Here is a 12,486-nt window from a genome sequence, read left to right on the forward strand (position 1 = left end):
CATTCCAACACACTTAACAGTAAAGAACTGTAATGAAATGGCATCAGAGTGATTTAATTAAATACAAATCATTCTAACTAATCTCTTCAATGAAAAATTACTGGTGATTTTACCACTATCAAGTTACGTAAACTATAGGTTATCTTTCTCTGGCACTCAAAGGATAAAATCAAATCTCCCTATATTCTCTACCTCTCTGTGAGTCTGATAATCTACTGCCAAGGTCCTGATATGTTCACCAAAGAAGTATAATGCTTTTTAACTCTTCTAGAGGATGTGCTAATAGAATGACCGAAGCATACGCAGCATTGTGTAGCAATGGGTTATACACGTGCTCTCGAGCCAGCTGCTTAGACTGAATCCTGGCTTCATCACTTACTTTGTGACCTGAACCTGTTACTTAATGTGCTTCAGTTTTCTCACTCATAAAATGGAAACTGTCATGACACCTAATTCATTGATTTATGTCAAAGTTTAAATAAACAATTTCATATAAATCAATTCACATAGTGTCAGGCACTTAAAAAAATCACTCAATATATGCTGGCTCTTTTTCAAGTGTTTGCATCTTGCATGGTACACTCAGCTACTTGGAAACTTCTATAGAGATGAGATGGGCAAAGGGACAAAGAACTTCCCTTTGCTGTTTCTGATTTCTCATGTAGCCTATATCATAACAACTTCTGCAATTTTATGCAACCATTTGGAATTAACTTTATTAGAGAAAGTAAGGAGGCGCCAGAGGGAAGAAACACTACGTATTTCATGGAGAACCTAGCATTTATTTAGTGAATTATTCTGTGCTGCCCTTCCTATGCCAAAGAGCTTTATCTATTTTGACTTCTCACTCTGTTTACAGGACTGGCCTGGAGAGCTTTTGAGTGCCTTCCATTTCCCTGGAATGTGCTCAGCAAATTGCTTACAGTCTGGCATCATCATCACGAATGTATGCTACTGAGCTCACATGCTCTATCACCCTTAACTCCAGTTTCTGTCTGCAAAGAGATTTAATTGATTCCCATTTCCTGTAGAGTACCCCATTAACCCACTTAGAAGTATAGAGAAATAACATTGCCTTTCAGTCTATGAGCTGGTAATGAATTCACACTAAGGAAGGACAATCAATTCAGCCCATTTCATTCTAGTCATTCACATACTCTGATGGATGAGAGCAAAATCCTCGGCCTTAATTAAACCTTTAAAACTCTAAGTTGCACTCTCATCTGAACAAATTGATCTTCTTTGGTTGGTTTGCATATATTAGTAGAAGAAATTAGCATATGCTACTGGACCCCTGCTTTAGCTACCCTACCGCTCCCAAATCAGAGCAGTAAATAGCCAAGATGTGCCTTAAGGAAATTGACCTGAGGAATGTGAGGAAGCTGTACAAATGTAGAAACCCAGCACCCTAAAATTTCAAGTTGGTTTCCATTAGAACAGTATACAGATGATTTCATCCCTAAGCCTGCCACTTATTACGTTACTTTCATAGTGTGTAGATATTGCATTATTACTTTTATTCATTCTCTTATTCTTTAGTCTATGAACCAATAAGTCAATCACTGGTAATGTGCATGCATGCAGCATTAACAAGACAATGTAGAGGAGGAAGAATAGGACAGGGTGATATCTTTCTCACTTTTAAGCATCCTGATCAATACATATGACAGTCAAAACACTCCCAACAATAAAACATGCTTTTAAAATTCCATAGAATTTACACGTGCATATTCCTAACATTACTGATTATTACTATGGTTTCTTTTTAAAAAAGCTAGAAACAGTCCAAATGGACATCAACTGGTGAGTGGATAAAGAAAATGTGGTATGTCTATATCAGGGAATATTATTCAGCAATAAAAATGAACTATCCTACAACATGAATGAATCACAAAAAACAGTCTAAGTGGAAAAAGCTAGGTGGAAAAGGTCATATATTGTATGATTCCATTTACAGTAAATGTTCTGAAAAAACATTTATGGAGTCAAGAGTCAAGTGATTGCCTGGGGCTGGGGGTGGGGAGAGAGAGCACAAGGAGTCTTTTGGAGATGATGGAAATGTTCTAATACTGGCTTTTAATGATAGTTGTACTAAAAATTTGTATGAAAAAAAATCACTGTGCACCTAACCAGGTAAAATTATGATGTGTAAATAATACTTCAAAAATTATTGAAAAAAATCCAAGGTAAGAAAAATTAGTATAGGCTAAGATGGACTAAGAATGCTAAGTGGAGAAGGCTGATCTGTGTCCTAAAGGATGGGTACTACTGAACAGCCAAAATAGAATTATTTGTATCATCATTTCAACTCCACTGAGGTCTGTCATAATTAAGGCAAGAAAACAGTTCACCTTCTCCTCAGACCCACTCACCACACCCACAGGATTTAAGTTTCTTGGGCACAGTCTTTGTCTTGTTCACTGCTCTATCTCAAATTACTAGAAAAGTGTCTGACACATGAGGGGAGATTAATAAAGGTCTACTGAATAATTCACTGACTGTCCATGCTATATCTTGGAAAATCCATTTCGTTAAATGATTTTCCCCACGTCTGAAAACAGGACATTGTGTTTGCTTGGTTGTTTTGTTTTGTTTTGTTTTGTTTTCTTGTACTCTTTCTTTTCTCAGGAAACTCAATTGCAATTTTTTTAAAAGTGGAAAACTAAACACTGTATTACAGTTCCTATTTGTAGTGGCTAATAACCAGACTTTCAGTTACTGTATTTGTGTTCAAACTTAGGTGGATCAAGCCTTTAAGGTTGGTCTAAACAAAAGTTTAAGAAATGAGAGATATAAACTCTAAAACTCCAATCACAAAGTTTAATATAAAAGAAGAATCAGCTCTTTACAGTGTAAGAGAAGAATCAATTGATAAATGTTGTAGGAAGTTTTAAATGATCTCTGATTTAGAAACTCCTAAGAATTGGGGTGGTGGTCCTACTCAACATATAAATAATTACAGAAAGCTGTTAGATGAAGTTATCTCAGGAGGGGTTGGAAATGATGCGTAAGAATCCTAGTTTATTTTGCTCTTTTCTACAGCAGCAGAAAAGATGGAGCAATTACCCACTACATAGCTCAGATTCAACTCTCATCTCTTAACTACAATACTAGCAGATTCTGGACAGAATTATCCTTACATTGTTCACGTCTTCACTTGGTCTGCTTAGATAATCAGAGAAAATGTTTTTTTAAATCCTTTAATTGCAGAATATCATATTAAAATGTACCATTTCTTTCTCTGCAATAGGTCTAGCAACTGCCTTTTCATTTGTGTCTCCATGGCAACCACTAGAATTCAGGTTAGGGATCACCCGGATGCCTTGTCTTCTACAAAAGATTTTTAATATTTCCCTCTCTCTCTCTCTCCCCCCCCATCTTATTTCAGTTAATTACATATATCAGTATGTTATCTAGTTACAGTTCTATATTATAAACTATAATATGTAATATAGACTATGATTATAGCTAAATAGTTATAGTTATATCTATATGATTTTATGATTCTCAACCATAGTTTTCTGATCCAGAATTCATGAACGTTTCCTACTGAGTGTCATTTCAAACCCAAACTCTGCATTTTCAAGTTTGTCTGTCACTGCTCTGCCCATTAGCATGCTATAATATCACATTTAATAACTCAATATATCCAATTAAGACAATTCAGTATGCTACATATTTATTTTATGTATAAAAAGGCCATCCATAAAATAAATGTAAAGAATGAAAAGAAACAAATACAATACTCTTTACCTACCACACATCATAAGAAAAACATAAAATCAACATTATCATTCTGTTTGGTGCAGATCCTACCCCAAATTAATTCCACTTGATTTAACTACCATCCTAAATTTTGGTTTCATCATTCTCTTGTTTTGCATTATTTTACCACAGGAAATTATACTCCTAAACAATATTCTGTTGATTTTTACATATACTGACCTTAAATAAAATCACACTTTATTTTTTTCTAAGATTTGCTTTCATTGTATATCATATTCCTAAGGTTCATCAATTTTCACTGCTGAGTAGTAATTTTTCTATGAATATACAATTATTTCACTCTATCACGAATGAACATATGTTTCTTCCAGTATGTTTTAAAATAAACAATGCTACCACAGCTATTCCTGGTACAGGTGGGCAAGGGCCATATACACATGAGCAAAGAAATGAAATGTCTGGGTCATAGGTGAGAACATCTTTGACTTAGGAGACAGTGGCAAATACTCTCTACAGTCCAAGGCGTGAACTATATTCTCCTCAGCCTCAGAGGAAGATAATGTGCTATCAGAGCTGCACATTCCCACCTGAAACTGCTCTTTGTTCCATTTCCCAATTCTGTGGGATCAAATGTTTTTATTATTTAGGTTCCAATAGCTCTATTTCTTTTTAAAATAAATTTAAATAAATAAATAAATAAATAAATATGTTTATGGCTTAGATCTTCCCTTTCTTCCTGGTGTCTTCTGATGAAAGGGGAAATCTAAAAATAAATATGTATTTACTTATTGGCTGCACTGGGTCTCTTCTCTAGTTGTGACAAGCGGGGGCTACTCTTCGCTGTGGAGCAGGGGCTCTAGGCACGCAGGCTTCAGTAGTTGTGGCTCATGGGCTCTAGAGTGCAGGCTCAGCATTTGTGGCGCACAGGCTTAGTTGCCTCTTGGCATGTGGGATTGTCCCGGCCCAGGGATTGAACCCATGTCCCCTGCATTGGCAGGCAGATTCTTAACAACTGCGCCATCAGGGAAGTCCCCTCATAGTTCTATTTCTGATAACTAATGATATTAAGCACACTTTCATATTTGTATTGGCTGTTCCAGTCTAAGGTGCAAGTTTGTCTTTTGCCACTTCATGTTTTTTTCCTTAGAGGTTTGTAAAATTATTTATAAATACATTAATATTATCTTTAATTATATTCATTGGCAATGACATTTTTTTCTGGGTTGTGGCTTATATTTTCCCTTTCTTCCTGGTGTCTTTTGATGAAAGGGGGATCTAAAAGTCAAATATAATCAAAGTATCCTTAATGGAGATTTAATTTATCTTAAGAAATCTTCTCTACCCTGATGTCATAAATACATTGTCCAAATCACTTTCTAAGTTTAAAATTTTTTTCCCTTGCAAGTTTAAGTCTTTAATCAGCTTAGAATGTATTTTTTATATGACGTGACCTTAGACTTGAAATAAGAATGTCTCTATGTGGATAATCAGTTGTTCCATCTATTTAGTTGGAAGGAAGGAAGGAGGGGAGAAAGGAAGGAGGAAAGGAGGGAGGGGGAGGGAAAGAAAGAAGAGAAAGAAAGGGAAAGGAAGGGGAAGGGAGGAAAAGGAGGAAAGAAAGGAAGAAGGTGCATCCCAGCTCTTTCACACTACTTTCACATATATGAGGGCTGGTTTCTGGGGCCTCCATGCTGTTTCACTGGCCCACCTGTCAAACCCTGTGCAAAGCCACACACCTCATTACTGGAGTTTCACATTGAGTTGTATTATCTGTTAAGACCAAGTCCTCCTGATTTATTCTTCAAGTTTCTACCAAACCCTGTACTTTGTTCCTCAAATATATTTGCGAATCAAACTAGTCAGGTTTCACAAACAGACCAAAAACTATAGAGATTTTGACTTCAATTATTCTATATATCGAGTCATGAAGGATTAAACTTTACTAAGTCTTCAAATCAATGAAAATGGTATTGTTTTCACATCCAGATCTTTAAAAAAATGTTTTTCAGTAAATATGTATACTTCTCACACCTCCCTTTTGCATTTATTTTTTGCTTCTGTATTACTGTTCCCCTTCATTTTCTTTTCTTTGAGTTTAACCTGTTACCTGAAGACAGCTCATTCATTCTCATCTTAAAATTGTTACCTAATAAGCTACGATCAATAATTTTCATCCTTTCTTCTTTTCTAAAATATTTTTAAGATGAAACAATATCCCTCTACATAATACTTTAGCTGCCTCAAATATGTTTTTGTTAAGCATAATTCCTACCATCATCACTTCCAAATATATTCTATTTTCCTTTGCCATTTCTTATTTCACCTTTGAACACATAAAAAATTTTCAATACTTATTTCTCACTTAATTGTATTTTGGCCATATTTACTTCATAGCTAATATATCATAAAATGTTGAAAAACATTATGCAGTTTTAGGTATAGCATTCTATACATGTTCCTTAGCTAGAGCCTGTAATTGGGTTCTTTAAATCTTCTATGTGCTTTCTAACGTTTCATCTGCTTGAGCTACCAAATAATGAAACAGATATGTTAATATCTCTCATTACTATGGTAGATTTGTCTATTTCCCCCGTAGTTCCTTTTGCTGCTTCAAACATCATATTATATATGCCTACTACATTAATCTCCAGGAAGCCTTTATAAAATAAAGTCTATTTTGACTGATATTAATATAGCCACACCTGCTTTTCTTCTGAATAGTATTTATCTAGTCAAGATATTTATTCAAAATATTATCTATTCAAAAGATGGGACATCTTTTCCATCCTTTCAGTTTCAACAGTTCTATTTTCTTATGACTTAGCTGGGTTATGTGATAAACAGCTTATAGCTCTTTTAAAATCCTGGAACATTTAGTCTATTTACTTTTACCTTTACATAGTGATATATTTAGATTTATTTCTATAGTTTTTTCTTTCTTTTTCTCTCCTTTCTTGCCTTTTTCTTCTTCCTCACACCACATAGTTTATCATTCACATCTTGTTCTATATATTTAATGTAATCATTCTATAAATTTTATGATGCATACTTTACTTGTAAGAGTCTAAATTTGAGCTATATTCTCTCCTCTAGAATATAAAAACTTAAATATTTAAACTCAGGTCCCTGTCCCAACTTTGAGGATTTCCCTTATAAATAAAATATAAGGCCTGTATAAGCTGATTAAATTAATAATCTGTTATTTCACTGCAGCCCAGTATAACTCATACTAAACTTCATTAAAACATTGGACGACACTTCCACTGTAATACTTACTTGGAACTATAAATTCGATTTCTTCTGACATAGCGACTCCCAGTTTATTAGAAGCAAAGCAGCGGTATCTCCCTTGAAAATGAGATATGTGCCCCTCATTTGGGATCCTGAACGTTCCCGAGTTGTTGGATACAATTATCCGAGGGTCAGAGAGATCAAAAGGCTTGTCGTCCTTATGCCACGAAAATCTTTAAGATAAAACTAGAGTCAGCAATCCTGAAAAATCATAACATATTTCTTATTTATAAACAAATGTCCAGAAATGAGAAATCAGATATTTTATAGTAAAAAAGTATATATATATACACACACATATTTAACTCAATATAATAGAATACAAAAAAGACTGAAGAACCTGAGAAATCTTACAAACTGCTATAGACTGAATGTTTATGTCTCCCTAAAATTCTTACGTTGAAGCCTAATTCCCGATGTAATAGTATTTGAAGCTAGGGCCTTGGCGGGGAGGGAGGTGATTATGTCATGAGGGCGAAGTCCTCGCAAATGGGACTGGTGTCCTTATAAAAGAGACTCTAAAGAGCACTCTTGCTCCCTTCCGCCATGTGAAGTTACAGGGAGAAAACGGCTCTCTGTGAACCAGGAAGCAGGTCATCACCAGACACTGAATCTGCCAGTGACTTGATCTTGGTCTTCTCCCCTCCAGAGCTGTGAAAAATATATGTTTGTTGTTTAAGCCACTCAGTCTGTGATATTTTTATTACAGCAGCCAGAACTGACTAATACACAAGTCATGAAAAAGCTGTGACAATTAAGAGGAAAAATAAAGTGAAAATAGGTTTTGTTCTATTCTTTTTAAAGATATATTTTAAAACTTTTCCAATTAGATAGATAACATAGGATCTTTACTAGTATTTTAGAGGCTACAATATTTGGGGACTAAAAAATATAAATATACAATATGTCCGTGTGTGTGTGTGTGTGTGTGTGAAGAGCTCACACAAAATTCAAAAACACAAAAATACTATTACATTTAGTCATATATACCATCAATATATTTGGACATATTTGTAACATATTTGAGACCACAGTGAATGTATAATTTTGCCATTTGAGTTTTTCCAGTTATCACAATGCTACTAAAGACAGATTTTATGACTACATTATCTTCTGTCTTATGGTTACTTAACCATTTCCATTTTTTCTGTTTTATAAATATTGTTACAAAAAACCCTACATATTTATTTTTGTGGCTACTTACCCAAATATTTCATTAGGTTAATTCCTTTCAAGAGAGATTGATAAACCAATAACATAAGAAATAGCTTATCACTTTTGATAAACATTGCAGAATTGTATTCCAGAAAAAACACACAATTAAATACCCACCCCCATATGTAACAGTGTCAGTTCTCTGGACAAGGCTGTAAAAAGCCTTTTTAAAATCTCTATCAATCCAACAGATATATAATGACTTTCCAATTAGATTTTTAGTGTTTTATATGTGAATTACCCATGCAAATCTGAATATGCTTCAGAACAACACAGTCTTACATAATCTGATAGTCTTTCAAAAAGAAAAACAGAATTTCATAAGACACATATTTTTCTTAGGAGCATGTCTCTTGCCTGACAACTCCTTTTACTTCTTTTCTCTCTGTATGTTTTATATTTTACTGGTTTTACTTACAAAAGAACACATAGAATCTATTCTTTAAAATTCCAATACATTGAGTAGGATAATTCCACATATTCAAAATTAAACATTTCCAATTGGTGACATGTTATATCTCTTCATTCATTCAAGTTTTCTTTTATCCTACTCCCCAATGTATACGCTACATAGTACATGTTGCACAGCTTTTGATGTCACTTTTGTTTAAATAGCTGTTACTAACGATTAAAATTACTGGATGTGCTCATGTTACTATTGTGATGGGATTTTTTTTCTTTCTTGTTTTCTTATTATTTTCTGTTTTGTATAGGCATTTAATTACACCTTAAAAAATAATAATTGACTGCTTAATTCATATTTATAAAATCTTGTTTTTGTCCAGTGAATTTTATTGGGCTTTCAGATAGAATATTAAACTATCTAATAATGATAATGGTAATGATATAATATCAAGTATATTCTCTCAATATTTATAGTAGTTTTTTTCTTACATAACTGTATTGGACACGGCTCAAGAAAAATAAATAGTAGTATTAATAGCAGATATTCTATTCATTATTCTGAATTTATTGAAAATATTAGTAGTAGTTCATAATTAAACGCAATACTGGATATTGGCATGATAAATATAGCTTATCGTTAATCATCTACAATGACTGTATGGCCTTATCTTTTGACATAATAATGTTAATATTTATATATCATAATATTGATTGATCCATATTCAGTCATTAAATAAATTCCCCTTCATTCCATTATAATTCTATCCACATTTACATATACTAATCGTATATATTCTAGTTGATAAAAGATAGAAATAATGACAATTTAATGTTAACGATTCACTAATTTTTAAAATACCAAATTATCAGGCAATAAAAATGTTATTCACAATACAATCTTAAATAATCAATTTCCATTCTTTCATTCTTAATGGATATAAAATGATCAGGTAAGTCAATAAAAGTATGAAGGTTTGCTGCCCAGAATCGTTTAGAACTTTAAAATCTTGAATTCTCCCTATATCTTCTCCTTCCTCAGTCTCAATATACACACATTTCTTTCTTTCCAAATTAGGAGGTACTTAGAAAAAACTTGATCACTATTATAATTACCTATAGTAACAATTGTTTCATTAATAATAAAATACTAGATACTAACATACCATGTCATTTGCATTCTGCCATCTGAGATGATTCGACAGTTCTTTGACAATTTAAAAAATATCAAGTAACAACCTATTCACTGAATACGTGTCACATTTAAAGACATGCAATAATAAATATGTATAGAATATCATTTGTAAATATATTAATTTTGGCTTAATAAATGCTACCTTTCACTGATTAGAATGAAGTATTTTCTGTTTTCTAGTTACCTTGTTCACTTGCAAGGAATTGTTGAATGTTTCCACAACGCCAAAGCTTATGCTAAGTATTTAACATAAGACATTTGATGATAAAAATACTCAACCAGCAGAACATATGCAAAATAACCAAACTTTATTTTTATAGATATAGCTGTCATTGATCTGGAAATCTTTACTTTCAATCATATGCAGCTTTATAGTCCAATAAGCTTACAATGCGTAGAGTAAAAATTAGTATACAGGATTGTATACATTTAAACAATTATTTAGTTTGAAGGAAATACTCACGTTGGTTCTGGATTTCCTTTAGCTTCACATTCAATTTGGAAATACTCATCAAAAGGAAAGGCAACTTGTACTTTTGACTGTTTTGTGATTGTTGGAACCTGTTGAACTAATTATTAAAATATGTATTTAAATAATATGCTCTCCAAAAACTGGGTGAAGTTTAGCTACAACAGAAATACTTCAAACATGCTTTCTATATTGGTAAGTACAAGGATTATAAAAGAATGAAAATTATAGAATAGAATTATAGAATCTGATTTCCTGTTTGCAAAATGTATTTAGCTGTAGGGAATATATTTCACTGCCATCAATTCATGTTGCTATATAATTTGATTTAAACCCAGAATAACGTAACAATGTAACGACTTTAAAACATCTATATTTACATTATTTGCATTTCATCCATGATGATGTGTTTATCTATTTTTGCTTATTCGGTCATAGACAATTCTGTTTTTTTCTTTATAGTTTTGTAAGACATTATAATTGGGGGGGCGGACTCAAGATGGCAGCGTGGGAAGACGCAGAGATTGCGTCTCCCCACAAATAGAACAGTTACTGGAGGCCAGCGGGGGACCTGAGGCCCAAACAGACTGCAGGAACCCCGCAGCAACCGGCTTGTGGGATCTTGATGCACAAGCCCAGTGTCAGGTCTGCGCTCCTGAGGTGGGAGCTCTGAGTCCAAAACATTGGACTAACAGGGAAACCCAGTTGCCAGGAAATATCCTTTACCATGAGGTATCCCAGAGGTTCTCAACTTAACACCAAGACCCAGCAGGAACACAATCCCGCCCATCCAAAGTGGGGGGAAAATGAGATGACAAAAAAATATGCCACAGATGAACGAACAAGGTAAAAATACACAAGAACAAATAAATGAAGAGGAAATAGGAAAATTGCCTGAAAAAGCATTCAGAGTTATAATAGTAAAGATGATCCAAAATCTCGATAACAAAATAGAGAAAATACAAGAAACAGGTAAAAAGGAATCAGAAGAACTAAAGAGCAAACAAACAGTAATGGACAACAAAATAACTGAAATTAAAAATAATCTAGATGGTATAAACAGCAGAATGATTGAGGCGACAGTCTCAGAGACCTTGGTGACAACATTAAGCACACCAACATTCGAATCATAGGCATCCCAGAAGAAGAAAAGAAAGGGTCTGAGAAAATATTTGAAGAGGTTATAGTGGAAAACTTCCCCAGCATGGGAAAGGAAATAATTAATGAAGTCCAAGAAGTGCAGAGAGTCCCATACAGAATAAACCCAAGGAGAAATACACCAAGGCACATATTAATCAAACTAACAAAAATTAAACACAAAGAAAAAATATTAAAAGCAGCAAGAGAAAAGCAGCAAATAACATATTAGGGAAAACCCATAAGGATAACAGCTGACCTTTCTGCAGAAACTCTACAGGCCAGAAGGGAATGGCAGGATATATTGAAAGTCCTGAAGGAGAAAAACCTACAGCCAAGAATACTCTACCCAGCAAGAATCTCATTCAGATTCGAAGGAGAAATCAAAAGCTTTACAGATAAGCAAAAGCTAAGAGAATTCAGCACCACCAAACCAGCCTTACAACAGTTGCTAAAGGAACTTTTCTAAGCAGGAAACAAAAGAGAATGAAAAGACTTACAAAAACAAACCCAAAACAATTAAGAAAATGGTAACAGGAACATACACGTCAATAATCACCTTAAATGTAAATGGATTAAATGCTCCAACCAAAAGACACAGACTGGTTGAATGGATACAAAAACAAGACCCTTATATATGCTGCCTACAAGAAACCCACTTTAGACCAACGGACACACATAGATTGAAAGTAAGGGGATGGAAAAAGATACTCCATGCAAATGGAAGCCAAAAGAAAGCTGGAGGAGCAATACTCATATCAGACAAATTAGGCTTTAAAGTAGATACTATTACAAGAGACAAGGAAGGACACTACATAATGATCAAGGGCTCAATCCAAGAAGAACATATAACAATTGTAAATATCTATGCACCCAACGTAGGAGCACCTCAATACATAAGGCAAATGCTAACAGCCATAAAAGGGGACGTCGACAGTAACACAATACTAGTAGGAGACTTGAACACCGCACTTACATCAATGGACAGATCATCCAAACAGAAAATAAATAAGGACACACAAGCTTTAAATGATACATTAGACCATCTCGA

The 12,486-nt window shown here is 33.9% G+C and overlaps 1 protein-coding gene across 14 annotated transcripts in view; it reads right to left on the minus strand.

Moving 5' to 3' along the window:
- CHL1 (cell adhesion molecule L1 like) overlaps positions 1-12,486 on the minus strand; it is a 214,671-nt gene that overhangs the window by 61,180 nt on the left and 141,005 nt on the right. For all 14 annotated transcript variants that reach the window (XR_009048833.1, XR_009048832.1, XM_057706444.1 and 11 more), the window contains 2 exons: positions 10,293-10,398; positions 7,003-7,190 (listed from right to left, as the gene is read on the minus strand). Coding sequence is in view for 12 of the 14 variants with exons in the window: in XM_057706444.1 (XP_057562427.1) it covers positions 7,003-7,190; positions 10,293-10,398 (294 nt within the window). In the remaining 2 variants the exon portion in view is untranslated. The remainder of the gene's footprint in view (positions 1-7,002; positions 7,191-10,292; positions 10,399-12,486) is intronic.

Source organism: Hippopotamus amphibius, chromosome 13, assembly GCF_030028045.1.
Source record: "Hippopotamus amphibius kiboko isolate mHipAmp2 chromosome 13, mHipAmp2.hap2, whole genome shotgun sequence".
In the NCBI taxonomy this organism is placed as follows: Eukaryota; Metazoa; Chordata; class Mammalia; order Artiodactyla; family Hippopotamidae; genus Hippopotamus; species Hippopotamus amphibius.